Below are 23,446 nucleotides of genomic sequence, written 5' to 3'. Positions count from 1 at the left end.
ATTTACTGAATATTTACATCCATTTACTGCATCTTTACATCCAATTCCTGCATCTTTACATCCAATTCCTGCATCTTTACATCCATTTACTGCATCTTTACATCCATTTACTGCATATTTACATCCATTTAATGCATCTTTACATCCATTTACTGCATATTTACATCGATTTACTGCATCTTTACATCCATTTACTGTATATTTACATCCATTTACTGTCTTTACATCCATTTAACTGTATCTTTACATCCATTTACTGTATCTTTACATCCATTTAATGCATCTTTACATCCATTTAATGCATCTTTACATTCATTTACGGCATCTTTACATCCATTTACGGCATCTTTACATCCATTTACGGCATCTTTACATCCATTTACGGCATCTTTACATCCATTTACTGCATCTTTACATCCATTTCCTGCATCTTTACATCCATTTACTGCATCTTTACATCCATGTACTGCATCTTTACATCCATGTACTGCATCTTTACATCCATTTACAGCATCTTTACATCCATTTACTGCATCTTTACATCCATTTGCTGCATCTTTACATCCATTTGCTGCATCTTTACATCCATTTACTGAATCTTAACATCCATTTACTGAATCTTTACATCCATTTACTGCATCTTTACATCCATTTACTGCATCTTTACATCCATTTACTGTATCTTTACATCCATTGACTGCATCTTTACATCCATTGACTGCATCTTTACATCCATTGACTGCATCTTTACATCCATTGACTGCATCTTTACATCCATTGACTGCATCTTTACATCCATTGACTGCATCTTTACATCCATTTACTGTATCTTTACATCCATTTACTGCATATTTACATCCATTTACTGCATCTTTATATCCATTTACTGCATCTTTATATCCATTTACTGCATCTTTATATCCATTTACTGTATCTTTACATCCATTTACTGTATCTTTACATCCATTTACTGCATCTTTACATCCATTTACTGCATCTTTACATCCATTTACTGCATCTTTACATCCATTTACTGCATCTTTACATCCATTTACTGCATCTTTACATCCATTGACTGCATCTTTACATCCATTGATTGCATCTTTACATCCATTGACTGCATCTTTACATCCATTGACTGCATCTTTACATCCATTGACTGCATCTTTACATCCATTGACTGCATCTTTACATCCATTGACTGCAACTTTACATCCATTTACTGTCTTTACATCCATTTACTGTCTTTACATCCATTTACTGCATCTTTACATCCATTTACTGCATCTTTACATCCATTTACTGCATCTTTACATCCATTTACTGCATCTTTACATCCATTTACTGCATATTTATATCCAAGTTGCCAAAGGCAAAATATCTCACCCAGCATGCATCAAATTTAAACTAAAATAATCCATTACATCACATGAATATGTTTTTTTTTCTACAGCAACAATATATTTTTGAATGTCAACATTCTTCCTGACACAGTGGTAAATGGCTTCAGATCTATGCGACTCTGGCTATGCGGCGTCACGTTTCCGTCGCCTAGCAACTGGAATCTAAGCGTCTCGGGCAACATCTCAGACTCACAGCTCCTGAAGATTTGATGCGGTCATGTGACAGGACAGAAGTGCGATCAGGTGGCAGCAGGAGAAGACGGAGAGTTGCTTCATGAACGAGTGCAGATACGAAGCTGCTAAATAGAAGCTCAGAAGACGCACGTTTGAAGATAAGTCGCATGGAATCAGAGGAAACTTCCTGCTGAGGGCGTCGAAGAAATCCTTGTGAACAAGTCAGCTGTCGAACAGGAGGAAGTACGAGGTGATGGAGGAAGTAGCAGAGAAGTGTCATCAGCAACAGCAGCCAGGTGTCAATCAAAAGCTGTCAACATGCTGCTCTTCTTTCCCCTGCAGCAGCACACTATTGATCCCCCTCCCTCCGATCCCCCCTTCCCCTCATCCGTGCCTCACGCCACAACTTTTCCCGGATAAACCCGGAAAAAAACGGACATTTGTGTCTTGTTTGATTGACGTTGGGCATCGAGTTTCTTGTCTCCAGCAGCACACAGACACGCACAGTGAGCCGGACTAATGAAGGAAGCGAGACTTCCACGATTCGCTTCCCTCCGAGGGTCATATTGATAGATCTCACATCACAGACAAGCCGCTCTGAAGCTTACATGTAGGACATCGATTCCTGCCGTCACCCAGAGGAGATCACATCTACAACTTAAACAAGCAACAACGGAGGGAGTCGAGCGGAACAGCAGAGGGTCACGCTGCCTCCCATAGCTTCTTCTGTTGGACCAACAGACATTTATTGCAAGCATTTTTTTATTTAAATATGTTTTTGTTTTTTTAATCTTTAAAAGTGTATTTTACTCACTGGGGTTAAAGCTTGTTTCTTTTTTAAGGCATTTTTTAGTAAGTAATTTGCATCTAAGTATATTTTTTAAATAGTTTTAAATTAAATAACAGTTATTTTCTTATAAATAACTTTAAAAATGTTGAAGTTCATTTGCCTTTTTAAATACATATGATTACTTTCTACTTCGTTTTGTTATGTAACTATTACTGCTTCTATATCCTTTTAAGATAATAATATTATAATAAATATTTATATTCATATATATCTAAAAACACCCTCCCTCCTTTTTGTTTCTATTTTTGTGATTTTTCCCACTTTTTTCACACAATATATACATTCATTATAAAAAATAATTGGGGTTTAAGAATACATTTTACTTACATTTCACAAAAGTTTTTTTTCACAATACTGTAATGTTATTCAACAGCACTTGAAAAAAAAAGTTTAAAATCATGTTTTATTTTAATTAAACCTATTGAATACTTTATATTTCAAAAGAGCATTTTTGAAATAAAATCGATTCATAATAAACATTTTAACGGCGTATTATTTGTGTTGCAATAATACTTTCGGCCGCTAGGTTGCAGCAGTCATTGCGTCCATCGCAACTTAAGAAAACAACAAAATCCCCGATCGTCTCTGAGGACGAGAGGATACCAGCAGCTTTCAAAGCGGATGTTTGGATATATTTTGGTTTTAAAACAAATTAAAGTAGTTACGACTTCTTTAAGAGTCAAGTGGTCTGTAAATACTGCAACACCAGAGTGAAGTACTCGACAATACTAGCAATATATGCTTGTTCATATAGTATCTTGATATATCATACTGTTGCCCCTGTACCAGATCCCTGCTAATAAAAACCCCAAATAATAAGGTTTTTTCCCCTGTATTTATTATTATTTCATAACTTTCTTCTAAAATTTAGTTTTAAATATAATTTTAATTAGAGTTATAAAGTTATAATTCAATAATTAAAGTCAATTTTGATTGTGAAATGTATAGAATACATTGAATTACCCTCTTGTCTGTATTTACCAGTAAAATATGAATTTTTAATTCCTTATTTCATCTTTATCTTACTCTTAATTCGAGTTTACCTCCAGGATAAACATATCTCTTCTTCGCGCCTCGCGTTAAAAAAAAAAAAAAAGCTCCAGGATGATCCGAGAACTCATCAGCTAACTCCGGGCCGCTCGCGACGAGGGCCTCCGCTGTGCGAGCGCCGACTCCCGGGCCCACCCTTGATATCCGGTGGTGGGGGGTAAATGGTGGCTCTATATCAACGTCTCCCGGCACCAGCCGCCTTAACTCCTCATTAATTAGCCCGACATGCGGCGACGCGAGCCTGCAGCGACGACTCCACGCTCGCCCCGGCAATAACATGACAGGTGACAGACCAGCCGAGTGTGTGTGTTCGAGCCAAAATTATAATTTCCTACAACTGCTGAAATAATTACCTGTCACATGTTCGCTGTGTCAAATGTTCCCAACATGGCAGGGGGGTGGTGTGGGGGGGGGGCGGCAGTCGGAGAGAACACGCTCTTGGAAATTAAACGCTCGTAAGAGTGCGGTGACCCCAAAAAAAGACTCACTCGGCTGGATTGTCTTTTTGTTCGGATCCTTGTCTAAGATCATCACAATGATGCAAGACATGGTGGACGGCTCTGGCTCTTCTGCAGGGGATCACAGATGTGTTCCGAGGCAGCGCCCCCTCACCTCTCTGTTGCGTCCCCCCATCTTTCCATCTGATGCACGCTGGGCTTCGAGCTCGGCCGCGTGTCTGGGAGGTAAAGGTCGGACTCGCTCCCCCAGCTGCAGTAGGCGGGTCGCTGCTTCTTCTCGGACCGGAATCCGGGTTGTTCCGCTGACCTGAGAGCAGCGACGCCGCACGACACCACAGAGTTTGACCTCAGTTCGCTTCCCCTCAGTCCTGCTGCTGTTTGTAGTTGTTGGCGCAGTTGGAGTCCTGGGCTGTGGCTCAAATCGCCCACTTCTGTGATTCAGTGCACAAATTTCGACATGTAGTACTGTCTTGAATCAAACAACCTACGGTAAATGACTCGACAGCTTCTTCTTCTACTACTTTTTAACGCTGATCGCAACCAGCCGGTGGAACCTTATCGCCGACACTTCGTCGTTTTTCATTGTGTTATTACTGTTGTTGTGTTGTTTTGTAGTAAAATTTGTGTTTTCTCTAGACATTTACGCCGGTATATGCTACGAAGACGCGTCATCAGTGACGTAGCTTCTGTTTAGCGTTGTAGCTCTAGACGTAAGCTGTGTCTCAATTGGAAACTTCTGTGGTTCAATGGACACATTTAAACATGTAGTACTGTCTCAAATTGTAGTAAAATTTGAGTTTTCTCAAGACATTTACGCCCGGTATCTGCTACGAAGACGCGTCGTCAGTGACGTAGCTTCTGTTTAGCGCTGTAGCTCTAGACGTAAGCTGTGTCTAAAAATCGCATACTTGCTATTTTTAGTGCATAAGTGCGTCTAAATTCTTAGTATGCGAAATGTAGTGCGCCATGGACACTAAATTGTCACTAAAACGCCCATAAAATTGAGTGTGGATCGATGGACACTTTCTACCCTAAACGTCCGCCATCTTAGTGACGTTGATGTTGTAAACAGAAGTTACGTAAGCAGTAGTACATAGTAAGTAAGCAAGTAATTTTTATTTGTATAGCGCTTTTCCAGACCAGGGTCACAAAGCGCTTAAACAATCAATACAATATTCAATTAAGTATATACTTTAGAAGAAGAAGCTGTTACGTCATTTCCGGTTAGTGCGTAGCGGCAGTGTTTGATTTGAGACATACTATCTGTGGAGAATTTGCGTACTAGTTAGTAAGTACACTATCTTGATGTATACTAACCGCCAGTGCATTAAGAGAAGTTTGCGATTTAAGACACAGCACTTGCATCATCTACGTCACTAAGATGGCGGCCGTTAAGGCTGGATAATTTAATAATACATTTAAAAAAAGTACAATTATGTGGGAACTAGTAAGAACTTTTTTTAATACTATTTTTTATATATTAAATCATTTTGTGTATCCAGGATATTTTTTTAGTGTATGCATTTATTTACTTTAAATATTTTAAATAGTTTAAATGCTTGTCATGGCTGCTGCACCTGATGACTGCAGAGCCACAACAGGTGAGCACGATAAAAACAATCCGCAACAGTCGCAGCAACAAACCATTCATGTGGCTGCAGAGCAACAGTAGCAGAAAAGAGACAAAGGAAGAAACCACTGAATAAAACACTTGGTAAACGGACTGAAACCAAAGACGCCACCGGTAGGCTTGTGTGACTCAGTGGACTGTGTTTAAGTGTGTTTTCTGGCTGTGTTGCTGAGGACGTGTTTTGGTCATTTACAGTTTATTTGGTTGCCATGATTGGATGAAAGTAGTTTATTCTTTACTTTGTTTTATTCTTTATTTGTGGTTAAAAGAAAAAAGCAAAAACACAAATATAAAGACACTTTCTTTTGGATTATTTTCTGCCTATTCAAATGATATTAAATGTAATTATCATTGTAAGTTGTTTATTATTCCATTATATTCCTCATACTTTAACTGCGCTTTTGATCATTTGAAGTTTATTTCCACAATTATTCTTAATTTTTCTAAACTTTTTGTAATGGTGACCTAATTCATCTCTTGGATTTTGTTTTTCGTTTTTTATTACCATTTTTGTATAGTAAATAGCAACACACTTTTTCTTTAAACCTGATCTTGTCCTTTTGGTTTATTTGCACTTTCAAATATGAACAATCACCAAATCTGGAATCTAGAGATTCAACATGGATATTTTTAACTTTTGTTAGTTTTTTTGTATTTACATTTATCATTTGCTTTCCAACAAGTTAGATCCGTGCCAAAAACCTGAACATTATGTTGCTCCAGAAGGATTTATTTCACGAGTCTCGACGCTGAAACTACCTAAAAGCCAGAAGCGTTTTGGCTTCTCTCCATCTCAGACTTGGCTCAGTGAAGTTCAGGTGCATCATATGCTGCTGATCAATGCTCAGGAAGGATTTCTTCACGCTTTTCGTTCTTGCTGTTGGCTCGCCACTCCTCTTCTGTAGCTCACTTCTGACATTGTGAACAACTTTACAACGTCTTTCCGGGAAATCCTTGTGCTCAAGAAGACATGTTGGGGATTTGATGAATTCCTGTCTCACATCAGGGAAGGAACTTCTTTAGGAAAGATTATGAACTTAATCCAGAGGCTCCAAATCTTAGTGTGGTGGTAAAGGAACGTGGGGCACACCGGGGGTGCAGAACTGTGCCAGAACACAGCTTGAGATTCCCATGCATGACAAATATATTTAGAAAATATTCAATGTGGACAAGTAAAATGTATGTGTATCTCAATGGTGTGCAATCCTGAACCATCATTTCAACACTTTTCTACCGACTCTCTCGACACCAACTCTCAAACCTGTGAACCAAAACCTTCCTCGGGTACTTTACTCTTGTGCTACGAGTCCACAGAAGGACCCTCCAAGCAAAAGTGCTGGGTGATGCAGCCAAAAACCTGAGCTTTAGTGTTCTTTTGACAAGTTGTTTTTTTTACCAAAAAAAAAAAGAATTGGAAAAAAAGGTAAGCTCCATAAACAATATTTTTCTGCACATTGTTACGCAATTATTGCCACGGCACTGGTTATTTCATTTCTTGTGTCTTGCACCAGGTTGCCAGAGGCAAAATATCTCAACCACATTACCTGGAGTCCTTTTAAAAACACATGGCAATCTTACACCCGTAAAGCTAATGCTATCAGAGCGCTAACTTTGACTGTTTCACTTTAGTTTTTTGGGTCAAAAAATACCCACCTGTTTTGACCCCCACCATTGTAAAATCTTTATTACTTACCATTATGGAAGTAATAAAGCTTACGGTTGGCCATTTGAAACACTATTATATAAATTAATTATGTTTTTTAAGGGGAGGGGGGCTAGCAAAGGAATTCCATTTTTTTAACAAAAAAACAAAATTGTCAGCTGGTTAAAGGACAACTTGATAACTTTATATATTACTTTATAAAGTCTTCCCGGTCTGAAATCTCAGCAAAGGAGATGTTCCAAGAGCAGAGTCCATTATGAAGTAATAGTGGCTTCACTCCTCCAGTCAGCAGTAATCACCAAAAAAGTTAACAAATGACACATTTTGATCGACAACGTACTAAAAACAACAGCTGAAAAACAATTTGAACCAAATCCTTCACAATGTGTAATATACAAGACAAGAAAGTACTCTATATTTCCCATCAACTGAATTATCATTCAAAGAAATGGGTTCAATGGAAAAGCAAGTGGCGGTACCGACTTACACAGCACTCACAGAAGGCAAAAAGTTATGCATTCTTTGGACATATTCTGAAACTCACTTTACAGAAAAAGAAAAAAGGGAAACTGTGACTTCGGTTTAGCTCGCGGGGAAACAACCTACAGTGAAGCCTTCGATGTGGGAGGCTGGAAAACAGACTGGATACTGGAGAGCGTGTCCAAAAGAACTCCCACTAAAACACATCGGCAATATCATAATAACCCACACAAGCACCTCCAGGTTTTTTTTTGGCAAGAAGGACACGCTCTACGATGAGCCTTCTATAATGAGAGGGATATTGTGTAGCTAACAACGGCTTCATTTTTTAATTGAGAACATTTTAAGGATGTGGTGGGCAAGAGTAGTTTTTGCTCTTTACAGCAGCAGCTGGGGCCAAAAACCGGAGACGCTCGCTCAGCCGTCTCCCCTGGAATGTTTTCAAAAGCCAACATAAATATTACCTGTTTCATTAGCGCTGGCGGAGCTTATCCCCCACGGTAGCTTGTTTCCCCGCGACTGGATAACGGCTTATCAGTGTTCTTGGGCCCATTTCCGCAGAGCGTTCCAGCAGAACTTGCTGCCAAATGTTCGCTTCCCTGCCAGCATTGTGTTTGCAATAAGTGTGACACTGAATTTGTTTTATGAAGTGCGCGTCCTCACTCCTGTCTGGTGAAGTGCAATCGCCGGGCCATCTCGGTGGAGAGCAATCCGAGCATCTGTCACAGTTATTTTCTCATCGCCCAGAGAACTCCAAAATCGAAAATCTCTGGGAAAAGGTCAGAGTTATAAAGCACGGCAGAGGTTTGGCCTTGGTGTGCTGTCGTTCATTTATACAATGTATTCAGTCAATTATCAGAAGATAATACTTGGTGACAAATGTGATCGTGTTGATAAAAACTGAAGCTGCCTTGCAAAAACCTTTAAAAAAAAAAAAAAAAAACACGTTTCACTCTGCATATTTCAAATGAATATCACATCAATAATAAGTAAGAGTCGAAATAAAATGAAAAATATCAACTACAGTCTGTGAACAAGATCTTCGAATTCCAATTTTCCACATAACTGATCCCAAATCTGCAAACTACTTCTAAATTTGTGCATGTTTGATAGACCAGCTGCAGAAACGAGAAGCGACTTATTACTTGTAAATAACTATGATTTATTACCTCAGCAATGGAGTGCATTTCTCAGTCTGTTAGAAAAACAACTTGTTGATAATGTGTGGCGGCTCCGGAGGGCAAATTACAATATCCAGACCAAAATATTTGGGTTGTGTTGAAGTTTTGTAATTTTGTTTGTCCATCAACAACACCCTGGAGGAGTGAAAAGGCAGGTCTGCTTGAAACAATAGTGTACATTCAGGACTATTGCCACACCTGCAAATCTCTCATCTGTTTGAGCACTGGATGGTCAGTGAATGCATCATCCCTATTAGGATGTTGATGAGGGGTCTAATTAATAAATGGCGTCAAAATGATTACTTCTATTTCTGTCTGTTAATAGTTCCTTAATCACAGTTTTCTACGGTGGCCCAGAAGTAAAAAAAAAAAAAAAAAAATTGATATACTCTGAAACAAATCTTGGAACAAATTTAAATTAAAGACGAATTAAAGAAATTGTACATTTTTCAGGTTATTGTAATTTTGTTTTGCCCTTCTGGGCCACCGTAGTTGTTTTAGGCGAATACATTTTCTTATATATACACCTGTTGCTGGCAAATATTTGATTAAAAGTTGACAAACAACTAAAAAGGGATAGTTCAATCATTTTTTTTAGTACTTCCTTTTTAGAGTTATAGACACAAATGTTTGTTCATTTTAATATAGCAACTGTCTTTGTTATTATCTTCTTCCAAAAAGACAGTTAAAAACATCCAAATACCTCATTACTGCTCGTCCGTAAGGTCCCTCTTGTATTGAAGACAAAAAAGTATATAAGTCTATATTTTAAGCTTTTTCTGTAGCAGAAGTCTAAAGAGTAACAAGCGAAACAAGTAGTAGAAGTATCCTTGCGAATATCGCAGATATTGTAGATGGCAAAAGTACGTGTTCTGGAAGCGCCCGCGAGGCGCAAACATTTGTGTCTATAACTCTAAAGAGTTAAAGATTACTCCGAAAAATAGTCATAACCCTTAGTCAACATGAGGGTGAGTAGAAAATTGGTGAATTTTGGGTAAACTAACTCTTAAAGTAAAACTACATTATTAGAATCTTGCCTGCAGTTAATACAAAACAGAGAGAATTCTGACCCGCTCTAGTAGAAGAACTCACAATTCCCGATCCTTAAAACTCTTCACAATTTTAAAATTCTGGTTCTTACTTTCAGATCTATTCATGGTCAGACCTTCCATCAGTGATCTGATCCAGACTTACACCCCAGCTCGGGCTCTGAGGTCTGTGGATCAGAATCTACTGATGGTTCCTGAACACGGTTCAGAACCAGAGGAGAGAAATCCTTAAGCTTTGGAACGATCTGCCTCTGTGTTTGATGATCTACTGACTCCTTCAAGAAACATCTTAAGACATTCTTATTTGTGCTTTTTCCTGATTTTCTGGGACTCCTGTGTTTTTCTTATGTTGTCTTGGCCTTTTATGGTATATCGTTTTAACTTTGTATAGTTCTTGATTGTTAAAGTACTTAAGAAATAACCATTTACTTACTTAGTTTCCTACATTTTTACTATCTTTCATGTGACTGCAGTTCAAAACCATGTTTGTGCCGCTCAGGGTTTTTGTGATTCGGGTAATTTCAGGCGAACTTGCAAACACTTAACAAACAAATCACTTTATTTTCTTGTCCTTGGTCTGAAAACATCCAAAAAAATGTCTGCAGAACAGCTTCTATCATGATCGACTCGGTCTCCTCTTCCACCCACTTCCCTCTCAACCTTCACCCGTCCTTGCTCCTTCATCCCTGCAGGACGCTTTTGAAGTGCTGGCTGAGAGCTACGAATTCAATGAGATGGAAGGTGCTTGTTTGGCCTTCAGGAGAGCCGCGTCCGTCTTGAAGAGTCTGCCCCAGGCGCTGAGGTGCATGGGGGCCACCGAGGGGCTGCCCTGCCTGGGGGAGCAGACCCAGGCGGTCATGCAGGTAACTAGTCCGACACATTCGCTCCACAAACGCTAGTTAAAATAATTTCCTGATTAAGTTTCTAAATCGATATTTGTTTATATTTTAGTATTAATTAAACTGCTTGAATAAAACATAAACATGTGACCTTTGATAGTCTTGTGACCTGGATGAATTACAAAAGAGCCACAGCAGAAAAAGGGTCTGTAAAAGTGTAACGGTTGCCATGAGTTACAACCTAGAAAAGTGCGTCACAACAGGAAGCGCAACAACATTATTGTCGACTTGTATACAAAAACTTTGTCTAAGTGTAGCCTGTAGTTGTGACACCTGCTGTGTCTGTGGTAAAGCCTTTAAATGCACATTAAAGGCGCGAAAAAACTAAGAATAAAACTGAGGAAAGAATCGTCTCCGACATGCCTGTGAACATCAGAGTGACGCTTTGTCAACAGCAGCAGAGCTGCTCACTTCTGACTGAGCATCCAACGAGGTTTCAACCTTGTGACATGAAAGACTGGGATCAGTGAGCTGGAGATGACTCGTCGGATGTGTGTGTGTTTGTGTGTGTATGTGTGTGTCTTTCCTCGAGAGGCAAGTGTGTCTGTGCCTCGTACCAAACTAAGCTTCTGGGCATAAGAAGCTCTGGACTGCTTTTTCCCATTTACTGCATTTAAAATCTAGTTATAATCAAAATTTAGACACATTTGTTTTATTTATTTTATTCAGGCAGCATTTATGAAGTTAATGTCAAACATCCAGACCATTTTTTTTTCAAGTTGTTTGATCAAATTTCAGTTTAAATGTTTATATTTTCACCAGCAATGTAGAGTCAATTGAAATTAACTTACTGAAGGTAGGTTGAAAAATGGTCTGTGTTTGTCTGATCCCTTTTGAATCAGAAAAACAGTGTTTTTTTAACGGATTTATACTATTTTTTAAACTGCAATATTCTATTTAAATATTCCATATTGAATTGTTTAACTGTTTAAACATTTCAATATGTATGACTTGATTTTGCATACTAATGTAGAACACCAAATTACTTACGATATATTCAGTATTTGCAAGGAAAATCTGAATAAAACTTTGTATTTTCTTAAGTGAAATTGGTGATCTAATAACACTAACCTCCAAGTCAAGCAGAGCTTGTTTAAGTGAGATTAATGATAGTTTTTTAAATGAATTCACATTAGTAGCAACGTTACCAACCAACGAAAACTTGAGGCTGCAAAATGGCTCATTACAAATGTGAAGAAAACAAAAGAAAGTTGACCGATATATATATATATATATATATATATATATAAATTCTCTGTTGTTTGAAATCTTTTTTTTCTTCTGCTAGTCAAGTACATTTCTATAGAAAGCATTTTGCTGGTTCCAACAACACACATTTTAAAAAGTAGGCCACAATCGTACTTCAGAGACTTCTTCTGATCTTGCCATGCAAGCCGCCCGTCCAAGAAAAAAAAGAAGTGTCAAAAAATTCCCTATAGTCAAGAACCCTCTTGATAGATTCAATTAATTGATGAGCTAACAAAGGAAGTCTATGATCTCGAGGTGCAAATATTTTTAAATGAGTTTAAATGACTTGCATTCAATTCAAGTAACGCCTTGTCCAATAACTGACTGGTATCTTGTCTTTGCCAGGAGATCCTTCAATACGGTCGCTCATTGAAAGTGGAGAGCATCCTCACAAACGAGAGGTATCAAACATTAAAGGTTAGTACATGAATCTGTTCTTCTTAACTGTTGTGTTTGTCCCTATCACAAGTTGAGTAAGTAAAGGTTATTTGTAAAGCGCCTTTCTAGACCTGGGTCACAAAGCGCTTGAAGAATCAAAAAATACACAGTTAAAATATATACTATAAAAGGCCAAGATGCATAAGACAAAAACAGGAGTCCCAGAAAATCAGGGAAAAGCACAAATCAAAAGATCTTAAGATGTTTCTTGAAGTCAGTAGATCATCAAACACAGAGATAGATCGTTCCAAAGCTTAGGAGCAACAGACTGGAAGGATTTCTTTCCTCTGGTCCTGAAGCGTGTTCAGGAACCATCAGTAGATTCTGATCCACAGACCTCAGAGCCCGAGCTGGGGTGTAAGTCTGGATCAGATCACTGATGTAAGGAGGAGTCTGACCATGAATAGATCTGAAAGTAAGAACCAGAATTTTAAAATTGATCCTGAAAGAAACTGGCAGCCAGTGAAGAGTTATAAGGATCAGAGAAATGTGAGTTCTTCTACAACAGCGGGTCAGAATTCTCGCTGCAAAGTTTTGTATTTACTGCAGTCGAGACATATCATTCTTGTGTAGACACGAAAATAAACTTGTAACTTAAGTACTATTAAATCACCATTTCCGCTGAAATGTATCATAACCAGTAGCAGTGGATTCAAACTGTTTCCCAGAGAGAAGTAACTCGACCTACCTTGCCTGGTCTTCAAAGATTCCCTGATCTAAGAGTGTCATTCCCTTTTGTTGTTTGGCTCACAAACACCGTCACTCATACAAACCTCAATATTCCGTGTGTTGTCTCCAGAAAACAGGATACAGTGAAAAGTAGCTGCTCCTTACTGAAGACATTTTTTTTTTAGAATCACCATCACAAACTGAGGGTTTTTCCATTTCCCTGATCGCTTCCTTTTCTTCTGAAGTTAACGTTGTGCTTCGGGCAGAATTTGACGGTACCATCACTCGCTGGCGCTGCAGGAGTGTAACAGCAAAGTTCTATTGAGAGAGAAAGATGAATGCTGATGTAAACTTTTGTTCTCTACTGGTTTGTCGATTTCACAAAAAAAAAACATGGCGTTCATTTTCGCATCTATGCCCGATTTCTTTCAGTCTGTCACATTGTTAGTTGAACTTTGGCAAAGAGAAACATTTGCTTAAATTAAGTATCTGTCATGGAAGGAAAAATATCTCTTTCATCGGAGCAGAGGCAGAATTCCCTATCCTGACTTATCTTGGCATTCGGGGACCTCTGGAAATCCTCAAACCGCTTGAGACCAAAGTCCACTCTGTTATCGCTGCCAAGAATTGGAACAAGAAAAAACATGGAAGCAGGAACTTCAAGAGACAAGATCCCCTTGGAGGCCAACTGGCATTTGTCTTGGTTAATCTATGGCTGCTCCACCTTCAATCTCCTTTGAGTCCACATGATCTTTCAGATCATCTCTTAATCCCAGAGGGACCGATGGCAGAGAAGCCACATTCTCTAGTCTAGGAACATTTTACCATGCCCCAAAAACTGGAACTTGCTAAAGCCAAATTAAATCAAGTTTGTTTTTTTTGTAGACGAGGGGAAAGGGGCTTTCTGCCACTTGTCTGGGCGCTGGTCCTGGTCGAGGGGCCATCTGCCTAAAACAAAAACAAATAGTTTCACCGAAATGCACATTCATTCTCATTTTCCAAAAGATTGAAAAAAGTCATGTTGGGAAATAAATGATGTAAACTAAGCTAATTTTTTTAAGTGATGTTCTGATGACGCTTCATGAAGTAGTGTCAATATTTTCAGAGTCCACCAGATGGCGGTCTCTGCACTATTTTCCTTTGTTTTGAACAAATGTTCTAATGAAACATCACATCATTTTTAAACGGATGGCGCCACCTACTGACCTCTAAACAACATGACACTGATTCATGAAGCTTCATCAACCCATTGCTAAAAAGTTTTTCGGAGCAATGTCGAAGAAACATAAAGGTTATATCTTTTTTTTTCCTTTTACGTTCCAAGAGCCAGGTATATTTTTATATATTTAAAAAAGGCACAAAACCGCAAAGTATTTTAAATGAAAAATAAAAATGCCATGTCATTTAGTTTAAAATATTTAATGGTCCTATATTAGGACTAAAAAAAAGGGAGTAGTTGGCGCTCAACCGTTTTCGGTATTTTTGGCCTTATTTGTCCGCAAAATCCAAAATCCAGACACGGATCACTTCATGGTGGTCATGTACCCCTAAGTAACGAAATTTCGTTGCCAGTTCCTGTGTTTTCTGTGCAATGACAATAAAAAAGTCTAAAGTGGGTAATCAAGCAGACTTTAGTGTCCTTTATAGATGAAAGGGTCCGACATTAGGGTTTCTTATCTCTTTACATGTTCAATTTAGTTTACATTTCTCACCTTATCTGCATCTTAATGGTCGCCTGACCCGAGGACTCGGTAAGAAGAGACTAGAAGACGAGACTAAACCTCTCCAATTCTGCTGAATCAGAGCTGCTGTCATTCAATTGAAACTGTGCTTGTTTCATTATCACCTCATTTCCTTGCAGCTGTTCACAAGTGTGTTTGGAGTCGGACCAAAGACGGCGGACAAGTGGCACCGCAGAGGGCTTCGCTCCTTCGCCGACATTCACGCCGAGCCCACCGTTCAACTGAACCGGATGCAACAAAGTGGTACATCATCAAGCGCCGCACGTGTCTGTCTGCCGCCGAACCCTCAAAGGCCCTAATTGTTAAACCTCCCCTGGGGATCCGTCATTTGTGGCTTTGTCCCCCAGGAGGCCCTCGACACGGGGTTCTTGCTGTGATGTGTTTTCTCTCAAGTGAGATGAGGCCAGTGGGGAGCTCGACGAAAAGACAATAGAAAGAGCAGCAGGGTGTTTTTGATAAATAAAAAAGTCAATAAATGTGTTCAAACGCGACCGTGATGGAAAAAGGACCACCAGAGGTCTAAACAGACGAAGACAAACTTTGTTGTTTTTAGTCTTTAGGGGAAACGTGTTCATTAGAACTTTTACTCGCAGCTCCAGTGAATTAAATGCAGGATCATGAATATAATTCATGACCCAATTTCTTTTCAGGATAAAAACAACTAACAAACTTTAAATAAGAATCTGGCCACTATTATTATATAAGAGTGAAAGTGTCTTTTGAAAGCGTTTGAGTTGTAAGCAGACAAAGAAAATAATTCCTGGGGATCTATTCTGAGGATGTGTCTGTGGAGCAGGAACTAAAAGTAGGACATATTTTCAGTTAAAGTGATAGTTAATCCAAAATTCAAATTTGACTCATTTTCCACTGGCCTTCATGTCGACTAAGGGTTGGGAATATTTTCAGACTAATTGTCTATTTTTAGAGTTGTAGGCAAAAATGTAATGTTCATATGTTTACTGTCACTGGGAGCTCTTATATATTTACCTGTCTTGTCTGTGTAGCATGTTAGTCTTTTGGCTTCTGCTTCAAAGAAGCTTAAACTATAGACTTGTACATTCAATTTTTTTGCATATGATTAAAAATGGTTTAGTTACATAAAAGGTTCTACGAACGTAAAGTGATAATTCAGTGATGTTCACAAAAACATCCAAATACCTTCATACTGCTCGTATGTAACGTCCATCTTGTATTGAAGCCTCGGCAAGTGGAATTGTTCAGAAAAAACTTGAATAAATCTGTACATTTTTAACTTGTTTTTAGCTCTCAGCTGCTGCCTGACGTCCACATTCAAACACATTGCAAGTAAGTCATTTATGTTTATAGAGCGCTTTTCCAGACCAGTGTTGCAGATCGCTTAAATACTTAAAACAATACTCAATAAAATATATACTTAAACTGTGAGAGATTAAAAAAAAGTTTAAAATATAGACTTTAAAACATTTTTCTCTAAACAATTTCTCATGTCGAGGCTTCAAAATAAGATGGACATTACAGAAGAGCAGTATGGAGTTATTTGGATGTTTTGAAGTGTGTTTTTGGACAAGATGAAGACAACAAAAACTGAGCTCCAGTCGCTACATTAAAATGAACAAACATTTTTTTCTATAACTCGGAAAAAAGGAACAGATTACCCTGAAAACAATCCCAACGCTCGACCTGAGGGTGAGTAGAAACTGGGTGAAGTTTGAACTTTGCCTGAACTAACCCTTTAGTTAGTTGTGGCCCGCAGACCATCTGTGGCCCGTGACATGATATTCTGTGGTCCTCCATTTGATGTCTATGTCAGATTAACGATTAAATATAATCCTTTTTAATTTGATCTTTTATGTAGCCATGACGGTATACTTGAGATGAAAGACATAAAACACAAATAAAAAAAAGCTCCAAATCCACAGTGAAAATAATCCACATAACATTGAATAAGAAAATATGAATCAGATATGTATCACAGATGCTGCTCAGTCTTAACTAAATCCATTAATCTGTATATGTTTGTAGATGGTGGGAGGAAAACCAGACATACAGACCACACATAGACAACGCCCTGGTTTTTATCCTTGAGGCAGTTTCGATCTTCTTTTGGCTGCTGGTTAAATACTTTACACACTAAACCTCTGGGCATCTTCCACATGTGTGCGAGCCGTTCTCGCTCGTTCAATAGCGGTGTGTTTAGAGGCTTAATCTGACAGATTGGAAAATTTAACATCTGTCAAAAACATCGGCCTCTGGAGGAAAAAGCTGACGCCCGGCTTTGAAAACAGAAAATCAGATCGATGTCTATTGCAGAAGCTCGCTCGCGCTAAAGAGCGATATTTCGTGTGGAAATGAGTTCCGCAGCGAGATATCGTAGCCACGATCACCTCCACGAGCGGCAACGCGTTCAGACGTATCGATGTCATCCATTGACAGTGATAGAAAGCCCACAGCAGACCGTCGACAGGGGGGGGGAAAGACTTTTCATTCGGAGCTATCGCGTCTCTGCATCTGCTTTCGCTTCAGAATGTAACATATGTATTTAATAAAGCATTTCGCATTCATAAAAACTCCACCGGCTCCCGTTTGACGATAGATCACGGCTGACAGACGTTTTCATCAAGCGCCGTCGCCATCCATCATTCCCCGGGCGGAAACAATGCGAGATCTTGTATCGAGCAGTCGGCTGCGGCTTCTGTTCGTATTAATGATTTACCGTAGAAATGAAAAGTCAGAAATCAGCAGGACTCAAAATGACCCATCCGTCACTCGGCACCGGGGCGGACGTGCCTCCCATTCGGGGCGCGTTACCTTACTTTTAATTCAGGCTGACGCTCCGCTTCCCCGGAGCAAATGGCGATGATTGATGGCTGGATCCGGGACTAATACCCGAGCATTCTTCTCCCCGCAGGTTTTCTGTATTATGGAGACATCTCCAGGGCTGTCAGCAAGGCGGAGGCCCGGGCCCTGGGGAGAGTTATTGACGAAGCTGTCCGCATGATCACGTCCAGTGGCAGAGTCTCGCTGACAGGTGGCTTTCGCAGGTACAAGACTTTTTTTTTTTTTTATTCCCTCCCACTCCTTTCATCGCTGATGCGTTAAACCACATTGTCTTCTTCTAACAAAAGTGTCAGCCAACGGTCTCATGAGATCCGCCTCAACCTCTTGAGGAGTTCCCCTCAATTAAACCGCGTGAATATTAAAACAACATCCCTGTCGTTCTATTTAACAAACTGGTGCTTTGGTAAACACACACGATAATTAATTAAAGGTCCTTTTAAAGTGAGGGAATTATTGGCATTTGAACTTTAAAAGCGTAAATAAGAATAAGTTTTGATTGTTGTATCAGTGATGTTCATGGTAGATACTTAAACAAATGTGTTGATTCAAGTGTCTCCAAAATAGATCTTGGATTCTATTATACTCATTAGTATGTCTGTTTGCATTTTCATTGGAAAAAATTACATAAAAAAATGGCCTTAAGCCCCGCCCACTGAAAATGTTTACCGTCACCACGACCACTCGACTGTGATTAGTCAAGCATAGAGGTTCAAAATCCGACATCATCAATCCCAGAAAAAAGATCCATCTCCAAGGGACTCGTTGTATAAACAAAGTGGGCGTGATTACAGCTGGCTGGAGGAGGAGTGAAGCCATTATGACGTCATAATGTAGTCCGCTCTCGTAACCTTTCGTTCGCCGTGATATCCGAACGGTGGGGAGGACCTTATAAGGGTAATAACTTGAAAATGTCTTCATGATGAGGGTCCTGGTAATATTGACACAACACTCACTCGCAGCCATGAAATCAAAATCCAATAAGGGGTTAAACCCAACTCTGTCAATATGTTTGAAATTCACTTTCAGTTCTTTATGAGGAACCGAGACTATCCAGGTTTAACAGACCAACAGGGCCAGAGGGCACAGCAAGTATAAGATATCGATGTTGTATTTTCCGTGACTGAACAGTAAATTTCACGCCAATCCCGGGCCATAGCTTTGGTGGACTATGGGCAGGCTGAATTTTGATTGGGCGATTACCTCACAGCCGAATGAATGAATGCTAAGATCAGTATTTGAACCATGGCCCTTATTGTGCTCATGAACGGGAATATATTCAAAATGGAATTCTTAGAAAACGGTGCTTGTCAATTGCTGTACATATGTTTCTTTTATAGCAGTAAAAAACACTTTTACTGGGTATACATAACTTCCAATGTTTCTGCAGTCAACTTCATGTGGACGCTGTAGCTTTTTCCATATTAGCTTTTGAAACACTGGATGTTACCCGATTGGTCAAGAGCAAGGCGGTAGTTGGAAATTTTAGAAATGGATGAACCAAGGAAGGAAGAGGTGGTCAGTGACAGATCTTGTACATAGAAGGAATTCCAAAACAAGGGCAATTATGTGTCAACGATAGTTTAGAAGATCCGATAAACTGACTCACAGATCAGTGTCTGGAACAGACGATGATGTCGGTTTCAGGGGCAATGAGTGATAAAACAAACCTTGGTGTGAGAATGTGCATGAATCATGTTGAGGAACACAGGGTGTTTGTCCGGAATGGCTGCTCGAAGGACTTCAGCAGTGAAGATTTGTTTGAAGTAATGAGTTTAGTTTTTTTTTAGAACAGAACAAACAAAGTGATTTATCGTGATGTACTGATAGGAAAATACTCAGCTAGTGTGGTGAGTGATGTCAAATTTGCTGAACCACAGGCATTTACATTAATCATTGCTTGTGTTTCAAAGCACTGCTCAGTTTGTATCCGTCTTCAGAATGTCTGAAAAGTCACATAAAGATGACATGACAGCTTAAATCAGAGAAGAAGACAGAATAAAATGCTGACCTTCATTTGCTCTTTTTTAACACCATCTGTTCTGTTTTCCTGTGTTTAAAGTGTGTTCCCGTGTCTCGGATGATAAATAACTTGCACTGGGGTATAAAGCTATGTCTGAAACGGCTCCTAATTCAGATTGAAAATAGATCATACGATGAGAAGGTTCTGTATAACTCTCCTTGCAAGTAAAATGGTTGTGACTTTAAACCAATGCTACTCTTTGATGTCCCTTCTTTGTCTAAGTTCACTGAAGTCACCTTCAGTCAGATTCCTAACCCGACATGTACACAAACATGTGAACTCCTAATATAAACTAAAATTAAATCGGAACATTTTCTTGTTTCTCACAAATCCCAAAGAATCAAGGATCCATGCTAACATGCTAACATACCCACACACTTTCACCTTCAGAGTGCTGCTTTTTCACTTCCCGTCCTGCTTTTCCCTTCATCTAATGTGCAGCGCTTTGTGCCTGAGTAAGCCGGGAACACTCTGTGGTGTTGTAAAAATCCCGCCATAACCGCCGGTGTGTGCAGTGAATAATTCAAAAGCAGTCTGGCAGTGAGGACAGACGCTCGCTTCTCCACGGGGGCGACGAGAAGCCGATGCTCTTTAATAGCTCCTGGGCCACAAACACAACCTTTTTCGCCTGGATAAGTCTCTCTCCACCAAAAAGCTTTGTGAAGCATTTTTTTTTTGCGCTTACTCTGATTTGTTGATCATGTGAGCGTTTCTGCCAAGAGAAAGGAAAGTCGGACGCAGGATTTAAAATTGTATGAGGCGAAATTCATTAGTTTAATTCATAAAACTAGAGTATAAAAGTATAAATTCATGCATTTTGCTCCAAGTCCAAAGGGAAATAAGAGAATAATTCATAACTTAAAAATAAAATTACCAAAAAGAAAAAGGTGAAAAAGCAGTTTAATAAAAGTTGAGTGAAAAAATACAAAAACTTTTATCTTCCAGGCACAGAAGAAAACCTTTTAAATAAAGTTTTCCAAAAACATTCACAAAATATCACTTGTATTCAACAAATAAATATGAAAACATGTCCTAAATAAATGAATAAATAAAGTGAAATCATCAAGAAAAAAACTAAAAACCAAACAAATTAAATAAACAAATAGTTCATAACCATACTGTGTTGATACAGAAAAAAAGGTTGAAGATTAAATCAAATTTGAAAATAATATAAATGATAAATAATGAAGAAAACTAAATATAAATGTAAACTGCAAATTATTAGAAATAAAACAACAAAAATATGATTAAAAAAAAAAGAACAGAAGAATTAAACTGGTACTTTCACATACATTAAATTAGATGAATTAAACTTTATTGATCCCTCTGACCAGATGCTGCATCAAACTTGCCAGTTGAAGTCTTTCTGGTGTTTTCAACATCTTACATTTCAAGGTCAAAGACGGTCAAAAATGTTTCTTGGTGTCTCTTTTGCAAATGTCAGAATTAGCTTGTTTTGTTATCCGCGCATTAAAGCCTGATCTGAATTATTCAACACACCATTTGAACATAATGGCAGAAGTCAGGGTCTCCTGGGTGGAGCGACGACAATGGAGAAATCCTCCTCATAATCTGCATGGAGGACTTTATTTTTAACTCCAACTAAAGGTCAGCGTCGTAGGCATCGCTGGAGTGTTTTGCCGCTCAGACCTCTCGCACCATCTCGCCGGACCAAAGCTACGCAACATCTTATAAAGACAAACATGAGCATTTAAAAAATCAACAAACAAAGGTCTTGAATACGAAAAGTGATGCACGTTGTATTGACTCTACTTATTTTGAGAGGGAACCTGAAGAACAGATGATGTGTGATCATCGAAGCCATTATTTTTCATCCGCCTGGAATATACTTTAAAACTGCCTTTCAGTCGTGAGTTATTAATGAGTTGAAGTGTTGTTCCCTTCGTCTGCTGCTAAACTATTCTTAAAGGTTCTGTTTTGTCAGCACATTGCAGGTGTGTGAAGAAAGTACTGGCAGGAGGTGGAAACTTAAACTGTGAAAAATTGTCAAACAGAGAGTTAGAAAATACAGGTCATGGTAATGTGTGTGTGTGTTTGTATATACTGTATATATATACGCAATTAAAATCAGTTCATGTTTCTACTTCCAGAATATTTGTTAATAGTATTTAAATGTTCCAATAATATTTAAAATTGTATATTGGTAAATTTTAACCTCCTTAACCCTTATGTTAAGATGACCCGAAGGCCTGAAAACAAATGTGTTTGTGGTATCCCTTGTGTTGTCTTAGAGTCAAGGTAACCCGAAGGCCCGAAAACAAATGTGTTCGTGGTATCCCTTGCGTTGCCTCTGGGTCAAGGTGAATGACCCCCCTGGCTTAAATACATATGTGCATATGTGGTGGTACACCTCGACCCAGAGATAACACTAGGGTACACATCCGATGCAATGTTTGAATTTTACTCAAATAAGTAGTCATTTAGCAAAAATCTGATATAAATATAACTCCACAGTGCATATTAACCAGCACAATCATGTATTTTAAATGATTAGAAATACTGACATGAAAATATTATTAACTGAGAAAATAAAAGAATAAAAAATACAGTATATATTCACCCCTTCAATAAATAAATAGCTCGAAGGAATCCTTTTGCAGCCACATGTGAACCTATGTCTTAAATATGATTATAAACACAAGAATATAAGAAAATGTTTTGCAATTTTATCCTTGGTTATTAACCACTGTTGCTAACATGAGATGATAAAATCAAAATTAAATTGTGCAGAATTTCGATAAATATAAATGGTTTGATTGTTTAAGCGCTTTGTGACCCTGGTCTGGAAAAGCGCTATACAAATAAAAATGACTTACTTACTTACAATTTCCCGAAGGAGACCTCCTGAGGGATCAATGAAGTTCTACCTACCTACATATAATTAGGATGAATGACTCGACTGAATCATGTTTTTTAAATGATTGGAAATAGTGTGTGACATAACACGGAAAAATAAATAAAAAAGTACAGTTTTTGATAAAAATGTAACTGATATTTACTTAAAAACATGAATTATAGTAGAAATAATAATACATAAATAACATCTAAAAATGTTTATTATAATTATTACATTATATTATAAGTTGTATAATTAAAGTGTTTTGAAACTGAAATTAAACAATGTTTTTTTTCTCCAGGAAATGAAAACTTGTTGAGACAGGAACACAAAAGTATAATAAAAACATCACATTGATAAATAACGAGTGGGTAAAATGTCCTTCTGTGGTCACACAAGTGAACTTCTTTGAAATGAATCTGATTTTCCAAATGTAGACAAACTCCGGTCTGAAGTTGTTGTGGGGATAATTCCACGCTAGGAAAGTGCTTATTAACTTGTCGATTAGTTAAGTGGGTGCTGGAGAATACCTGGTCCACATGTCGGTCTGAACCCTCCCGAGTCCTCGCGAATCACTTTCCCCGGCTTCACTATCGAATAAAACCTCGGGCAGGTTATGTTTTTCAACCCACATCACCGATACCTGCTCTCTCTCGAGAGAGGTAAACGACGGCTGCCATGATATCCAATTATGCAAATACGTCGTCCTCAAACTCCAGACGGTAAAAGCTCCGCGAGAAGTGATTAGAGCATCATGGGTAGTTAACATCAAAATAAAAGTGGAGGTGATGGAGAAGATTTACGGGGGGCTGAGGCTA

General features: G+C 38.6%; 1 protein-coding gene across 1 annotated transcript in view; it reads left to right on the top strand.

Annotated features, from left to right (window-relative positions):
* Positions 1 to 23,446, top strand: part of dntt (deoxynucleotidyltransferase, terminal) — a 100,771-nt gene that overhangs the window by 17,405 nt on the left and 59,920 nt on the right. The window contains exons 4-7 of the mRNA XM_087802308.1: positions 10,631 to 10,801; positions 12,431 to 12,502; positions 15,054 to 15,177; positions 17,822 to 17,954. Of these exons, the coding sequence (XP_087658434.1) occupies positions 10,631 to 10,801; positions 12,431 to 12,502; positions 15,054 to 15,177; positions 17,822 to 17,954 (500 nt within the window). The remainder of the gene's footprint in view (positions 1 to 10,630; positions 10,802 to 12,430; positions 12,503 to 15,053; positions 15,178 to 17,821; positions 17,955 to 23,446) is intronic.

Source organism: Callionymus lyra, chromosome 11 (genome assembly GCF_982586985.1).
Source record: "Callionymus lyra chromosome 11, fCalLyr1.hap1.1, whole genome shotgun sequence".
Classification (NCBI taxonomy): domain Eukaryota; kingdom Metazoa; phylum Chordata; class Actinopteri; order Syngnathiformes; family Callionymidae; genus Callionymus; species Callionymus lyra.
Note: the sequence above shows the minus strand (reverse complement) of the source record. Positions and strands in the feature narration are given on the sequence as shown.